Below are 17,441 nucleotides of genomic sequence, written 5' to 3'. Positions count from 1 at the left end.
CCGCGTACCGCAAAAAAAAAAAAAAAAAAAAAAAAAAAATGTCCCAACCAAAAGACACAGACTGGCTGAATGGATACAAAAACAAGACCCATGTATATGCTGTCTACAAGAGACCCACTTCAGACCTAAGGACACATACAGACTGAAAGTGAAGGGATGGAAAAAGATATTCCATGCGAATGGAAATCAAAAGAAAGCTGGAGTAGCAATATTTGTATCAGATAAAAAAGACTTTAAAATAAAGACTGTTACAAGAGATTAAGAAGGACACTACATAATGATCAAGGGATCAATCCAAGAAGAAGATATAACAATTATAAATGTTTATGCACCCAACAGAGGAACACCTCAATACACAAGGCAAATGCTAACAACCATGAAAGGGGAAATCGACAGTAACACAATAATAGCAGGGGACTTTAACACCCCACTTACACCCATGGACAGATCATCCAAAATGAAAATAAATAAGGAAACACAAGCTTTAAATGACACAACAGACCGGATAGATTTAATTGATATTTATAGAACATTCCACCCCAAAGTGGCAAAATACACTTTCTCCTCAAGTGCACGTGGAACTTTCTCCAGCATAGATCACATCTTGGGTCACAAATCAAGGCTTGGAAAGTTTAAGAAAATTGAAATCATATCAAGCATCTTTTCTGACCACAATATTATGAGACTGGAAAGCAATTACAGGAAAAAAGCTGTAAAAGCCATACATACATGGAGGCTAAACAGCGCGCTATTAAATAAGCAAGAGATCACTGAAGAAATCAAAGAAGAAATAAAGAAATACATAGAAACAAATGACAACGACAACACAATGACCCAAAACCTATGGGATGCCGTAAAAGCAGTTCTAAGCAGTTTGAGATTTCATCCATTCTGTAGCCCATGGATCAAGGAGTAATTTTGACTTTCAAGTATTATTATTTAGGAAATACACTTCGTAAAGCTATAGCTGCCATCGATAGTGATTCCTTTGATGGATCTGGGCAAAGTTAATTGAAAAACTTCTGGAAAGGACTCACCATTCTAGAAGCCCTTAAGACTATTCATGATTCATGGGAAGATGTCAAAACATCAATATTAACAAGAGTTTGGAAGAAGCTGATTCCAAACCTCATGGGCGACTCTGAGGGGCTCAACACTTTAGTGGAGAAGTAACTGCAGATGTGGTGGAAACAGCAAGAGAACTAGAATTAGAAGTGGAGACTGAAGATGTGATTGAATTGCTGTAACCCCATGATAAAACTTTAACAGATAAGGAGTTGCTTCTTATGAATGAGCAAAGACAGAGGTTTCTTGAGATGGAATCTACTCCTGGTGAAGGTGCTGTGAACCTTGTTGAAGTGACAACAAAGGATTTAGAATATTACGTAAATTTAATTGATAAAGCAACAGCAGAGCTTGAGAGGACTGATTCCAATTCTTCTTTCTACCCATTCGTAGAAAGAAGTTCTACGGTGGGTAAAATGCTATCAGATGGCATTGTGTGCAACAGAGAAATCATTTGTGAAAGGAAGAGTCAATTGATGTGGCAAACTCCACTGCTGTCTTATCTTAAGGAATTGTCACAGCTGCACCAAACGTCAGCAGCCGTCACCATGGAGGAAGACCCTCCACCAGCAAAAAGATTATGACTCACTGAAGGCTCAGATGATGGTTAGCAGTAAAGTAATTTTAGACTCAGGTATATACGTTGTTTTTTGGACAAAATGCTACTGCACCCTAAATAGACTACAGTGTAGCATAAACATAACTTTTATGTGCACGGGGAAACCAAGAACTTGGTGTGATACTTTTGATAGTCACTTCGTTGTGGTGGTCTGGAACCAAACCTGCGATGTTTCCGAGGTATGCCTGCATAAAAGAACTGTTTCCAGACATTGGACAACAGCCTGTTCTGGACTGATCTATGGATGGGTCAGGTGGATAGAAAATATAAAGCAACTGAAGAAAATGGATGGTGTGTCTGGTGCAAGGAAGGGAAATTGAAAGTGAAACTACACGAAAAGCAAATAAAGTTCCTTATCAACATAGACAAAGATACTGACTCTGAAAAAATGGAAGCTGATGGCAGGTATCATCTGAAAATGCTCAGCATTCGCGAGTGCTACACAAGCTAATTAAAATGGCAAGCAAACTCAAAAAGCATATAACAAAAACAGCAAATATTCTGATGTGAGAAACGATCCAGTGTTTGACTCGCAGGAGCGCCTTGAAGGCGCGGTTTCTCTGGGCCTCTCTCAGGTCTTGCTTTTGCTTTGCAATATGCGACCGCACCTTGGCCAGGTAGCGCACGTGACCTTCTCCATGGGGGTCGCCCCCGCCCTGCTGGAGCCGCTGTGCATCAAAGAAGAGGTCGTTGCTGAGGTAGGCGCCCTGGAGCTCCCTCTCCAGCCCCTCGACCACGGCCATCAGCTCGGCCAGCTGCTTCCTCTGCTCGTCCCCGGAGGCCTGGTTGCTGAAGGCGCAGTACCTGTGCCCGCACTCCCGGACCAGGGCCCTCAGCCTGACGTTGTCTGTGTTTGCTACGTAGTCATGCAAGGATCCGTCCGCTAAGTCCTCCTTGTGGGTGAAGAGGATGACCGTGTGTCTCAGGGCTCTCGCCCCAAAGACCTCCTTCACCCTGGTCACGGCCACCACGTCCTGCTCTGTGAAGCGCCCCAGCTGGGTCACCAGCAGCAGCACGTGAGGCCCTGGGGCCGAGAGCAGGTAGCACTCCCCGATGTTCTCGTGCGCCTCTTGGTCCTGGGCCCTCGCCTCAAACATGGGGGGCGTGTCCACCACCAGGACGCTCCTCCCATCCCACGTGCCCGTTGCGCCCTGACACTTCCTGGTCACCGACTGGGCCGCCAGCCTGGACTCAAACACTGGCTGGCAGAGGACGCTGTTCCCGGTGGCGCTCTTCCCACTGCCTGTTTTGCCCACCAGGATGATCCGCAATGAGGACGAGGTTGCAAACAGCTTATGTTCTATCTCACCTATAAAAAAAAAAAAAAAAAAGAGTTTTTCGTGTTTTACTAAGTCAGTGATTTAAAAAAATTTTTATTTTATCTTGGAGTTTAGGTTATTAACAATGTTGTGTTAGCTTCAGGTGTGCAGCAAAATGATTACTCTATACATATACGTGTATCTATTCTTTTTCAAACTCTTTTCTCATTTAGGTTATTTCGGAATATTGAGCAGAGTACCCTGTGCTATACAGTAGGTCCTTGTTGGTAAAGTTAGTGATTCTTAAGATTTTTAGGTCACGGACCTTTCATGGTATCTCATGAAAGCTATGGACCTCTCTCCCTGCCAAACAGTGATATTTAAATACATACAAATGTTTGCAGACAACTTGAGGCGACTCTTGAATGGCAGGAAGCCCACACTGGGAGCCCGAACTTGGACCCATAGTCAGGAGTAAGAACCGCTACACTGTGAAGGATGCTCCAGGGACTTCCTCAGGACCAGGGAAAACACAGCTTTCAGAAAGCTGGTCCCTGAGCTTTTCCAGGGATCGTGCTTAGCCCAGTTTCATGCTAAATAAACGTGAGATTAGAAAGAGGTGGAGGATGAGAAGTCATCAGTGAGAAACTATGATCACCTCTCTTTCCCCCACCAATTAATTCCCAGGTACACAGGCTGCCAATCAGATTCATCTGAACCTTCGGGGTAAAGGAAGTCTCAGATGTCAGAGCTCCAGTGACCTACCACCGAGGACCAGCTGAATGTCCCCGGGTTTCCTCTTTTCGGGTGGGGAGTTGGATGTTTGAACGTGAGCCTACAGAAGGCTTGTCGTTAAAGTCAAGGACGGAGTCTTGTGACGGGACACGCTGTCCCAGAACATACAGTTTCGACTGTAATACTTGGAATTAATGATGGAATGTTTTGGTTTAAAACTGTTTGCACCGTAACTGCTTTTATTGCTAACCGCCTGACTTGGCTGCTGTGAAATTGAGCTTTTCTTGCCAGCATAATGTGAACAGGAAGACGCTGGGTTCCGGATGGCCGACCCAATAGTTCAAAATTAGAACGAACATCCTGTTACCCTGGGATATAAACACCACACCCGTACAAGACTCAGGGTCTCACCCTGCTTTTGGTGAGGCCCCGATCGGTTTGCGCTTTTGTGCGTAATAAACGCCTATCACTAATCTACTTTGGATTTGCACTGGATATTGGTGTTCTGTCTTGGTTCTGATTCCTCTCTGAGGGAAGTTCGCAGGTGTGTGTGAGACCGCAACAGTCTGACAGATGACCCTGGATCGGTGGCTGAGGAAGAGATGATAAGACCATCATGTGTAAGAAACACATGCGTTGGAAAGATCGTCAATTTGGCTGATAGAATGACAGGAAATTAGAACAAAAGTGGTGTTGTCGAGGGTGACCCTGCATCAAGAGCTAAAATCTTCAAGGGATGAAGAGAGTGAGAATCCGAGGATTTCTGGAGTTCTTAGGAGCTCAAATGAATTAAGTTCATTTTAGTCTCCTAAAATCTGTTATTGTTATTCCTTTTACCCTGTGTTGGTTCTTCCCTTTCTTAAGTATCCTGGATTTTTTTTTTAGCAAACACGATTTACTAAATCTTTATGGGGAACTTTTCCTCTTTTCAGTTGAGTGCAGGCAGGGAAGGATATCATTTTCACAATTCGTTTCCAAGTCCCCTGACCTCTGACTTGAAGTTTCATTTCCTCATTTCCCATACATCACGGCACAGGGGAGAGCTTCACACTCGGGTGTGTGTGCTGTGATGATGGTGGGGAAGATAAGAACATGATAGCTGCCTTTTCTTCTGCAGCGGAACATAACTGGGTTTCTTTTCTGTCACTGTGTTTGAGGTGAGGGAGAGGAGGAGAGAAAACAGTGACTCTTCCCTGATGCCTAGAGCTCTTGAGAATTTGGAGGCTTTCTTACCTTCAGCCATAGTCCCGTATCTGCTCCTCTGAAGCCCTTCCATTCTCTTCTGGAATAAAAAAAGGAAAGGAATAAAAAGCAGGTGTCCATATGGGACTTGGTAAGGCCTGAGAACACCTCCAATTCAGACAGCCAAGAATAATTATCCTTAGATGAGCGGTTTCCATCGCTAATTTTCTAACTTATATTTTACTTTCAAATATCCATATATAACTTTAAGCAAGCCAGGTGATGCTAGGTTATATTAACACAATGAACTCCTGCTTTTTCCTCATCCTATAGGAAAGCATGAAATGTTTGAAAACAAGTCAGTTGATTATCTCCCCTCTACCTGAAAAGGCATGAAATAAAGAAAGTCTTCTTCTGTGGAATGAGAAGCAGGATTTTGTTTATTGTTTTATTATTACTATTATTATTGGAATCAAAGTAAGCAAACTTGCTAGACTAGAGAATAAAAATTGCCTTGCTGTAAATGACATTGGCTTGTTTGAAGTACTGGCCATTTCCAGCCCCAGAAACTCTTTGTACCAGATGGATATCCCAGTGGCAAGGAGGAAAGTACAATGTACCTTCCAATGGCAGTGTGGAATTGGGGATCCAGGGCTCCTTTGAGCACAGACATGAGAGGATGCAGTAGAAGACGGAGGAGCACGGCCACCACCCTCCCTCCCCTCTGAGCAGCTGGTGGAGAGAAGCTGGTGCCATGACTGAGGGACAGAGTCAACATTCAGGACAAATTCAAGATAAATTCATTTCCTGCTCAGTTTTAAACCACATGTCTTTCCTTGTGGGTCTCCCAATAACCACTTAAAAAATTTTCCAGTAGATATACCCAGAAATTGGCAAAACTATGGGGATAAATGTTTCATTCAGATGAGACATAATATTGTGTCATTCTTCTTGGTGCTAGAAAAGGTGAGCATGCATTAGAAAAGGCAAGCATGCAATGTGCCACTATAATTAAGATGATCTCTGAGACTGTATTTTATTTATTCAGTTTTAAAGATTATGCAGTTCTGAAGCAAACATTTTAAGGGGAGAAATACACAGAGTAATGAAACAAATGCCCACTATTTGCAGTGAACAGATCTAAGTATTTTGGCATTTTCACTGCTGCTGTTTGGTTTGACTGAAAAAGTTAAAACATTACACATATAGTTCCATTTATTTATTTTTTGACTCCCCCCAACCCGTCTCATTCTCCCTCTTCCCTTCAGAGGCAACCAATATTCTGAGATACACATGTATGTATAGGTAATATATAGTACTTTTTGGCATTTTAATCTTTTATGTCAGTGACATTATTTATGTAGCATTTTATCCAACTCAATTTTATTAACAAACACTTGGTGTGCCAAGATACGTGCTTGCTACTACAAACCACGCTGCAGAAGAATCCCCCTACACGTCTCCTGTGCACATGGACGATTGCTCTGGGATATGTAGTTTCCACCTGACAAGATACTGCCAAATGTGACTCCAAGAAGCTTGTGCTAAGTCATACTGGCAGCAGCCATGGGTGAGAATCCCCCCAATCTTCACCTACGCTTGGTGATATTAGAGTTTTAATTTTTTGGTCACCCTGATGGGCGTATCTTAGGATGTCTTAATTGGTTTAAAGGTGCATTTTATTGATTAACATTGAATTCAAAACGGTTTTCATAGTTTACTTGCTATTCAGGTCGATTCTGTTATTTCTGCCTCTTTCACATGTTTCTATTCACTCTGGAGGGAAGACTAGAAATGGCCCTCATTAGGGAAACCAGCCCTTGTCACATGCTCAGAATTTATTAAGGCAACTTCCTTCCTTCCTTTCCTTTTCCTTCTGCACCACTTTCCTTTCCTTAAGCCCAGAGAAGAGCATTTTCCTCACCACGTTCTCCCACACGCTGTCCTGGCCTCTGGTCAATAACACTCCAGCTTTTGCTAAAACTGCTCAAATCCTCTGACATCTTTTCTACTTCAGACGGCAGTTGCTATATATTGGAATCAATATATCGATGTGGTAAAGATGATGACGACAGTGGTGACAATGTTGATGATGAACTTTACCATGGTAATAATCCTCTGTGCAGCCGTTTGTAATTTTCAAGTTTCTTTCATGTCCATTCTTTGAATCGTTCTCCTAAATTCCCTATGATGTGATCAAGATAGGTATTAAAATTTCTATTAAAATATTAGGAAACTGAGTCTCAACTGACCTGCCCACGATCACACAACTTCCATGGAGCTAAGACCAAAACATGGCTCATTTTGCCTGTGTATTCTTCTAGATTTATCAGGATGGAGAAGAGATTATACAGTCAATGAACCTCTTGGAACACCACATACCATGCTGCCATCCATGGTCAGGACATAAACTGAGGCAGGCAGGCTGGAAGCTTACCCTAAAACTAACAAAGGGAACTGTATTGCAAAATCTTGAGTGCACGTTTTCAAAAAAAAAAAAAAAGATTATTCAAAGGTAAAATCGCAGGGCCAGAAGTTGCTCGGAATGGAAGTATTTCAGTTTAAAGCAATCTAGTGTTTTCCCATGACTTGATGATCAGTGTGACCCAAATGGAGCCCTGTGACCTCACAAAAGCCAGTCAAAGTCCAGGTGACATTAGCAGAGGCGCGCACGGCCCTCCTGAACCGTCTTCTGAGTGGCTCAGGCTGCCGGGGGAGACACGTCCCACCGAGGAGTAGATTATTTTGGACAGATATTAACAAATAATAAAGTGTGCAGAGGCTAGTCAGAAAGGATATTGATGGAGATGCTAAAATGAGTCACAGAATATTAAAAGGACAGAATCAGCCTAGGAAAAGATCGGGAAACATCCTAAACTCGAAGGAACGTGACACGTGTCAATCACATAGTAGACAGAAGAGGGAGAATCGGGAGTGGAGGCAGATTTCTTCTCCACAAGGAAAACCCTTTTAATCTTCCCCCAGGTGGGATCAGGAATCGTGAGAGAGTCGCGGGCAGCATGCGGGCAGAGATTATAAGAGTATCTGACAGGAGCAGCAGGAGGATGTAGCTTAGGTAGGAGGTTGAAGCCAATGAGCATATAATGTACCTCCTGATTTGTACACTACACGAACCTGATTTTATCTTGACGGCACCTTACTTTATCAAACCATTGGAAAGCAGGCTCTCTCATGCTGTTTTAGGAAAGATAAAAATATTTTCTGTCTGCCTGATTCATATTCTCCTTCGCCCATCTGCCCCCTCCCGCTGTTTCCTGGTATCACTTGTGTCAGAGTTTAGCGTTGTCATTTCATAACGCGGCTCTCACAGGAGCTTTAGCAAAGGGTTGGTTCCTGTACACACTGGAATCTGTCTGCCATGCGGTCGAGTTCGACATCGTGTCGTAGGAAAAGTGTGGGTATTTGGGGGAGAATGGGCTGGTTTTCAGATCAATGGAACAATGTTCACTGAGAGGTTCCGTTTGGAGCACGTGGCTCAATGAGGGCGGGAACATAATGACCCCGAACTTGTCCTGTGGACCCCTAGGAATAGACTCTCGGTACCCAGGCCTCAGGGGGCGTGGTGCTTGTCAGGGATGGGGCGGGGCTGGTGCGGGGAAGTGAAGAGCTAAAACTGAGACGTCCGCCCCACCTAGTTCGGGCACCTGGTGAGTTTCAGTTTACTCATCTGTCAAATGGGTTGAGAATCTTAGTGAAGCTTTATGAAACCCCGTGAAGCTTATGTAAGTCAGAAGAGCTAAGAAGTAGGCAACTAGACGGAAAAGACCTCCACGCTGTGGAAAGCTGTGGGCCGTGAACGCGGGGTGAGCGGTTCCCGAAGCCGCTTCCCTCCCGCTAGGAATCCGCGGTTGCCCATAACGCTCACCATCGGCGCCCCGTTTCACTGATGGGAGAGCCCAGAAGTATGGTAACCGGTGTCAGATCCCACGAGAAATCAGTAGCCCTGACTCAACCGCGGCCTCCAGGACGCGCCCCGCCTCCCCGGGCCTCCACCCAGGACGCTGGGACCCCCGCCGGGTTCCCCTTACCAGGCGCGGCGCTGCGGGCTGGGTGCCGGCGGGTCGGCGCGACCGCGCGGCCGAAGGTTCCAGGGCACGGCTGCAGGGCAAGAAGGAAAATGGGGCTGACGGAGTGCGCCCCCTGTCCCCGCAGTTGGGGACACCCCCTCCGGATGGGGCGAAACTGCTGCTGCGGAAACCGGAAAGCAGCGAGTTCGGAGTGTGCTTCCCCCCTAACGGGATGCTTCCTGTCGGAGCCCGCGAGCCCCTCGCCGACTCCCATTTCCTCTGTAAGACGTGTGCAAAGAAGTGATGTTTGGAGCGTGAAAGAGAAGAACACGGCCCCCAATCCCCCCAGTTCCCCCGTTGCTAAAGACCCCTGTTGCCTCCGCGGGCGTGTCGTGCTCTCCGGCCACCATTCCCGGAAGATCAACGTTTCATCTCTCCTGTTGAGTCCAAGTACCTCTCACTCTAACACAGACCACGCTGACCTGAGTCTCCCTGTGAAAGCACCTACAAAGAGATCTACTGAGAAAATTAGTTATTTTCTTTGGTACAGGAAAGAATCACTGGCTTTTCAGGAAGGAGGACTTGTCTACCTTCGTGAAAAGCTGGAGCCCAGATGTGGAACAGGTTAGAATGGAGCCTTCCTCCTTTCCAGAAACTCCCCAGGGCTGGGAGGCAGAAAGTGACTACCCTTGTCTTTTGTTTCTTGGGGTTGGGTGTCTCTTCTTGGGGGTGTGTGTGTGATGTTTGAGGAGTGGTAAGCAGTTCTCTTCAGCGTACCCATGAGCTATTTCGCCAGCATGTGGAAGAATAGATCTTAGGTGTTTTCAGATGTAGTAAATCAAGGGATATACACGATTTAACACTATTTCCAAAGTAAAAAGGAGTGCCTGAAATTAATGGTGTAAAGAGTGAAAGGAAATATAAAATAAATAAGAAATGGGCCGAGAAGGAGATTGAATGTAAGGTATAAAAATAATGAAGACCCCAAATAATAATTAAAACAGAACACTACATCATTTTGGAAGACAACTACTTAAAAAAAAAAAAAGAGGTAAAAGACAAATTTAGAAAAAATCTCAGAATATTTTATTGCTGGAATAAGCAAGCGCAAATGCAGTTGTATAAGAAAAGGCAAACATTGCCACTATCAGATGAAGGCTCCCGGGGCAGAAAAAAAAAAAAAAAGCCCTAACACCACACACAGAAATATACTCAAAATGGATCACAGGCCTAAGTGTAAGGCTGGACACTGTAAAACTCTCAGAGGAAAACACAGGCACAACACTCTTTGACATAAATTGCAGCAAGATATTTTTTGACCCACGTCCTAGAGTAATGGAAACAAAAATAAACAAATGGGGCCTAATGAAACTTCAAAGCTTTTGCCCAGCAAAGGAACCCATAAACAAAACAAAAAGACAACTCTCAGAATAGGAGAAAATATTTGCAAACGAGGCCACCGACAAGGGATTAATCTCCAAAATATACAAACAGCTCCTGCAGCTCAGTACCAAAAAAACAAACAGCCCAATCAAAAAATGGGTGGAAGACCTAAATGGATATTTCTCTGAAGAAGACATACAGATGGCCAACAAACACATGAAAAGATGCTCAACATCACTAATTATTAGCGAAATGCAAATCAAAACTACAATGAGGTATCACCTCACACCAGTCAGAGTGGCCATCATCAAAAAATCTACAAACAGGGCTTCCCTGGTGGCGCAGTTGTTGAGAGTCTGCCTGCCGATGCAGGGGACACGGGTTCGTGCCCCAGTCCGGGAAGATCCCACATTCCACGGAGTGGCTGGGCCCGTGAGCCATGGCCACTGAACCTGCACGTCCGGAGGCTGTGCTCTGCAACGGGAGAGGCCACAACAGTGAGAGGCCCGCGTACCAAAAAAAAAAAAACTACAAACAATAAATGCTGGAGAGGGTGTGGAGAAAAGGGAACCATCTTGCACTGTTGGTGGGAATATAAATTGATACAGCTACTATGGAGAACAGTATGGAGGTTCCGCAAAAAACTAAAAATAGAACTACCATATGACCCAGCAATCCCACTACTGGGCATGTACCTGGAGAAAACCGTAATTCAAAAAGATAAAATACATGCACCTCAATATTCATTGCAGCACTATTTACCATAGCCAGGACATGGAAGCAACCTAAATGTCCATAGACAGAGGAATATGGGTAAAGAAGAAGTGGCACATATGTACAATGTAATATTACTCAGCCATAAAAAGGAACAAAATAATGCCATTTGCAGAGATGTGGATAGACCTAGAGACTGTCATACAGAGTGAAGTAAGTCAGAAAGAGAAAAAAGCAAATATCGTATAATATTGCTTATATGTGGAATCTAGACAAATGGTACAGATGAACTTATTTGCAAAGCAGAAATAGAGACACAGGTGTAGAGACCAAACATATGGATACCAAGGGGGGATGGGGGTGGGTGGGATGAAATGGGAGATTGGAATTGACATATATACACTAGTATGTATAAAATAGATAACTAGTAAGAACCTACTGCATAACACAGGGAACTCTACTCAATGTTCTGTGGTGACCTAAATGGGAAGGAAATCTACAAAAAGAGGGGATATATGTATACGCATAACTGATTCACTTTGCTGTAGACCAGAAACTAACACAACATTGTAAAGCAACTACACTCCAATAAAAATTTTTTAAAATAAATTTTAAAAAAGCTTAAAAAAAAATGAGTCTTGAATCATAGCCTAGCTCTGGCTTCCCCAAGGACTTACAGGAATTCCTCTTCTAGGGAATTCAATCCATTGGGTATTCTCTGGAAAGAGTAGTGGCATCTGCCCAGCCAGGCAGTTGAATATTGAATATTGTACCAGAATATTGGATATTGTACAATACTGAATATTGTACAAGACTATGTAAGAGGGTATGCATTGTTTGAAATCTTCTGTTTGAAAAACTCATCATGGCCAAAAACAACTCTCGTAAGTAAGCCAAATATGAACCTCTTTAGATAAAATGAGAGCAGATCCAGGCAACAGGGCATGGAAATATGAAAGAAACTTCATCAGCACACGATCAAGGAATTTTTAAGCTTGAAGAGATAAAAGAAAAGGTGAGAGGAGATGTATGTGGTTGATATGAATATATATACATATATATTCACTTAGACAGTTTTTGAGAAATTTTGGTATTTTGACTCTGTATCTGGTTAAGGAAACTCTTCCTATAGGACAGTAAGGAAAAATAAGTTCCCGTTCTGATTTGCCATGTTTTACCCTTAGAAAATCACTTGACTCTCAGTACATTACTTTCCTCTTCAAATAAAAGGCTGTAAATTATCTGTCATCCACACTGGGCAGAGCTGGACTGTTTTTGACAACTTCAGTGGCCTCTGCCTTACTTCCCCAGATACCCTCTTACCGAAGATAGGCAGGAGGGCCAGTGGGCCTGGCCACGAGGGCTGTCTGGTGTCCCACACCCTCGGTCTGAATCACAGCCCCACCCCCGGCCAGCAGTGTAACCCTGGGAAGATGCTTAATCTAAGTGCTAAACCTCTCCTGCACAAATGGGATCATTAATGTAGCGCCGTCCTCATAGGGCTGTTGGGAGGATAAGATGAGACCATCTCTTCTCCCCTCCCTCTTTCCCTCCTCATCCTCTCCTCTCTCTTAGACCTGCTGCCTAATAAGATACCTGGTTAACCCTCCATCCTTGTTCCCTAACACCTTCTACCTGGTGAATCATGTTCCCTCTAGTATATAGTTGGATTCCGTCTACAGCCCCTTCTGTGGAGATCAGAGGAGGTTTATTCATTTTACTTTGGGAACGGAGGTGCAGGTTCGTCAAAGAACTCAGTATCTCACAGCAGGTCAGGGGCAGAGATCTAGGTCAAATGCCAGCCCCAGGGCTCTTGCTGTTTCATCCCAGCATCGAGAAAGCTCTGGGGCTTCCCTCCATTCAGTGTTGAGATAGCCCATCCCCCTTACTACCCGGAGCTCACACCTGGGGGCAAACACGCGTTGTGAGGCATGTTCTTACCATAGTCATTTTCTTCATCTCTTGCTGTTTTCTGTCCTCTCATGATTAACTGAAAGAGTCCCAAACACCATTTGTTCAATCATTCATTCATCAAATAAGTATAACTACCTCCAATGTGTCAGGCAAAATCCAAAGAGCTGGTGACACCACAGTGAAAATGTCATAGTTCCTGCCCTCTCCGAGCATCAGAATTTAGGGAAGACATTGGAAGAGCCTGGTCTGGGGCTGGGATGATACTGTGAGAACACTTGGCGAGCTTGTTTTGTCTTTCAGGACCTTGAAATGCACGGAGCAGAGTGCATTTGACAATACTCTATGTCGATGAGTAAGCTTTAGATATTAATTTTCCCAGGTAATTTTATGTTAGTGACGTAAGTGGTAGAAAGTAAGTTTTCCCAGGAGGTTCAGCAGCCGGGGGTGGGGCGGTTGTCAAACCCTGAGAACAAGAAGGTTTGCTCACTGACTTAGGACCTGCCTTAGGGTTGTTGGCCTGGGAAACAAACAAGAAGAAACTTGGAATTTTGTTTTTGGAAATCGGAAAACAGACGTATTTCCCAAACTGGTCTGGAGAGCTCCTGCTCTCAGAAAACCACATGATTTGGCTCGTCCTAATATGTCTAAATAGGGTGAGATTGGGATGGTCCCTTCCAGGTTTTTATGTTCTTGCCTCAAACCTGAGGCTTTTTGAAGTAAAATACCCACTCCAACATTATTTAATACAATTAAACGTTCTGTGGTCAAGTTTGCCTGATCACACGAGTGCCTGAACACGACAGCACAGTCTCTCCTCAGTCTACTCCAGCCTCATTCCCACCTAATCCCCTCCCCAGTCAGCCCCTCCACAAACAGCAGATTTCAGGGCCTTTTCCAACCCACCTTGTGGACCATTCATCCCACCGCACATTTCTGCCTGAGTCCTGTCTGTGCTTCAACGTCCGTTTCAAATTCTACCTCTTCATGTCGCCCACCTGGTTCCTACAGGTAACTGTGTTCTCCCCCTATTGGCACCAACAACGACGCAAAAGCAAAGGGAGAGGTTGGCTGAGTAACCTGTCTCTGGCCAAAGGACTCACATGGCAGGTTTGCCTAGAGCTCAAGCCAAAGCTCTCAGTGTGTCTGCAGTAACTCTCCTGCCGCCGCCCCCACCCCCCGTTACCCACCCCACCCCTGTCACCCCGCCCCCCGTTACACCCCATCCAAAGCTTTCTGTAAGGTTTACCCCAGGTAAACTTTACTGTAAAGTTTACTAATCACATAATATGATTAGTTTATTTTGTGTCTAGAAATCAACAAACTCCCATAATTGACACCAGAGCAGAAATGAAGAAAGAGTCCACAAGGTTCAGAGCCAAGAAGAAAAATTTAGCTAAAGCAAGATGTCCTTGTCAAAGCTGGAAATGAGGAAGTGGGTTATGGGGAATCCACAGAACTCTCGAATAGGCGACTGGACTTTCCATATCGTTTGAAATGGGGGTTAAAATCTTTTAAAATAATTTTCAAGAAGGAGGTGAGCTCCCACTGCAATCTGGGACGACAAATGGTTCTTAGTTATTGAGCTACGTAAAACATGTAGAATCCTGGGCTTCCCTGGTGGCGCAGTGGTTGAGAGTCCACCTGCCGATGCAGGGGACGCGGGTTCGTGCCCCGGTCCGGGAAGATCCCACATGTCGCGGAGCGGCTGGGCCCGTGAGCCATGGCCGCTGAGCCTGCGTGTCCGGAGCCTGTGCTCCGCAATGGGAAAGGCCGCAACAGTGAGAGGCCTGTGTACAGCAAAAACAAAAAACAAACAAACAAAAAAACGTGTAGAATCGTGTATTCGGAATCGTCTGAAAACTCAAAGTTCATGTAGTTTAGTGCCTCTCAGATTTGCTGTTTTTCAGAATTACTTGAGTGTTCTTTAAAAATGTCCATTCTGGGGGGACCATGCTCAGAAATTCCGATTTATGAACCTGATGTATCTGATGTAATCAGTCCACAAATCAGAGTTTGGAAATGAGCTATTTATTCAGACCCCTTCACTGTACAGATGATGAAATTGAGGTGTCCCTGCAGCTGGCGTGGGAGAGACCTGAATTAGGGAGCAGACGTGTAAGGGGTCATGCACGGAGAGGGGTTGAAGACCTAGTTCTGGACCTCTTAAATTTCTGGAGGGTCCCCTCCTGTGGGACAGAGGGGAGAGGGAGAATCTGGGGGGTGAATTCTGATGGTATCCTGACTCACCACATTGTAACTTGCTCTGAGGTTAGACTGCTTTCTGGGCCACAGAAATACCTTCTGTCTGTGCTGAAAATGCCATTTGGGCAATGTTGAATGCCTTTTAAAATGTAGTTTATTCCTAGGTGTGGTTCCAGCGCACACTTCTCTCACTGTATGGAGGGAGTGTGGAAGCAGACAGGAATGTGTGCCCTCCAGACTGGAGAATATGCTCATAAACCTTCTTTCGAACTTCCTCTACTGGAAACTTGTGACATCTTTACAAATCCGGACGCCCCATCTTAACGACTCCAGCTTTCACTTACCCACAATGTGCCTGGTGGAACCCAGGTGCTCACACAGTAAATGCCCTCACAGCCATGTTCCTTCTGGTTGGTTGCAGCTCCTGTCCCTTGCCGGGGCTCGCTTTTCCTGGTGACAGACTCTGACAGGTGATCTGAGAAAGCCCTGATCTCTGCTTTCCCCTTGGTTGTGAGTGTTGCAGGCTGTTTTCTCCCAGTGTGCACAGAGGAAGTCTCAGACCTTTGAGACTCAGAGCTCTGGAAAGCGCAGAGGGAGGGTTAGGTGGTGGTGATGACTTAAAGAGACAGGAACATTCACTGTGGGCTTAAAGCATTTCCCTTACAAAACCTCCCTCCTGGTGTGACTAATGTGGTGTGTGTCTCCAGCAGGGCCCCTCGATACCAAATATCTTGTCATACCTGAGGAAGGGAAGGGTGTTGTAGGACCCCGAGGCCTGACTCTCCTTCTAGAACTGTTTAGTGATCTAATCTTCAGTGACTTTTTACCCTGTAGGCATTTTCCCCCCATATCAAATAAGTCCAGAGAGCCTCCTGCCCCAGAACAAAGAACATGATAGCTTTTCTCAACAGCTGTCCATTGACTGGACATCCATGTGGCCAGGGCTCCTCTGGGGTCAAGTCTGTCAGAAAAATCCAGAAGCAGAGTTTTATCTGAGCAAGGAAGTCTCAGCTACTGAAGGACTTGAAGCTAGCCGGTATGTTGAGGATGGGTACCTTTACACAATTCCTGAATTAGCCTTATGAGGAGGCTTAGTCTGCTCCTCTGTGCTGGTGTCACCAGTTCTAGTTGTTCTGTCTTCTCTCAAGAGGGTCATGAGAGTGAGGTCAGCAAAAGAGCCAATGGTGTGGTGAACAGGCTACAAAAGGACTGGCCCTAGGACTGATCAGGTCACCAACCTAACTCAAACTTTCTGGAGTTGACTGTCCCTATGTGTGGGAAGGAGGGCTGTCCTGAGCCCTAATCTACTGACTGGGACCTGCTTTTTCATCTCTTTCTTTCCAGCCCATTTTTTCAGGTAGGAAAGAGACCCAACTTCCACTATTTTCCATTCTTTGTTTCAGGTACAGAATCTCTCGAATTACTGACACTCCCATTGTTTCCATTCAGCATCATTGAAGCCAGGAGTCTCTCATTCTCCCACTAGATAAGCAGTGCCAGGACTAGTGTGAGGCAAGTTTGGTGTCCAGGGCACAAAGTTGAAGGAGGCAGTCACTACCAAGGTCTCTCAAGTGCCAACCCTACAGGTGAATGGCCCTGGAAGTGAGCACTTCCTGAAGACTGAGGTGCATATGTCTCCTCACTGGCTTCACCCCGGTCCAAGCCACAGAGACCAGTCTTGGCTAAGTCTTTCACACCCAACATGTACATTTCATGAAGATGCTTTCAGTGCCTCTTTGACATCTCCTTGCCGTTCAGTGTTCTCATGCGTGCATGTGGTGTCTTCCTTCAACCAGTTGTGACTCTCTGCCTGAGGAGTCACCTGGTTACAGGAAGATGCTTGGCTAGTGCACGGAGCAGCCTGAACTCATCAGAGAGCTGAGGTCCCCAGGAGCAGACCTCAGTCTGTGACAGTGAGAAGTTAGTGGATAAATACCCCAGTTTCCTTGCTTATTAAATTGTGCACTGCCCACCAAGTGAGATAATTCTGAGGTATATTCTGGACCAACTGCTGTGGTCCCCGGCAGGACGGAGACCCAGTTGTCTGTCGTGGAAACCCCCTTATCATTGTCTACAGTGGTCAGATGCTCATCAACACAACCTGGGTCAGCTCCTTTCCCTTCCCTGTCTCACATTCCCACGGCCCTACTAGTGCTTTCTGGGATCGCTTTCCTACCCCAAAGTAACTGTCTGTCTCCATTTCCCTCTGCATTCTGATTAGATTAGCTTTTGGTTACTTGCCATTGTCTCTGTGCTTGGTCCCCTGGTATTCTCCGACTTGCCATCGGTTGTGGAAACCTATCCAAGGCCGAGGCCCTGAGACTCCTGGGTCTCAGAACC

At 45.2% G+C, this 17,441-nt stretch overlaps 1 protein-coding gene across 4 annotated transcripts; it reads right to left on the bottom strand.

The window, feature by feature from the left end:
• Nucleotides 1-99: 99 nt before the first annotated feature.
• On the bottom strand, nt 100-15,579 carry LOC115851843 (GTPase IMAP family member 5-like). Of its 4 annotated transcripts, none has more exons than XM_030854201.3 (3): nt 15,446-15,579; nt 4,912-4,960; nt 100-2,993 (listed from the first exon to the last, which is right to left on the bottom strand). In XM_030854201.3, the coding sequence occupies exons 2-3, from the start codon at nt 4,952-4,954 to the stop codon at nt 2,107-2,109; spliced, it is 930 nt and encodes a 309-aa protein (XP_030710061.2). In that variant the 5' UTR covers nt 4,955-4,960; nt 15,446-15,579; the 3' UTR covers nt 100-2,106. The 4 variants fall into 4 exon arrangements, with proteins under 4 accessions (XP_030710061.2, XP_030710059.2, XP_060161123.1 ...); XM_030854199.3 differs by lacking the exon at nt 15,446-15,579 and adding an exon at nt 8,910-9,074; XM_060305140.1 differs by lacking the exon at nt 15,446-15,579 and adding an exon at nt 8,910-8,946 and having other exon boundaries at nt 4,912-4,957.
• Nucleotides 15,580-17,441: the final 1,862 nt, after the last annotated feature.

Source organism: Globicephala melas, chromosome 9, assembly GCF_963455315.2.
Source record: "Globicephala melas chromosome 9, mGloMel1.2, whole genome shotgun sequence".
Lineage (NCBI taxonomy): Eukaryota > Metazoa > Chordata > Mammalia > Artiodactyla > Delphinidae > Globicephala > Globicephala melas.
The sequence above is the reverse complement of the archived record's forward strand: the minus strand, read 5'-3'. Positions and strand labels throughout refer to the sequence as shown.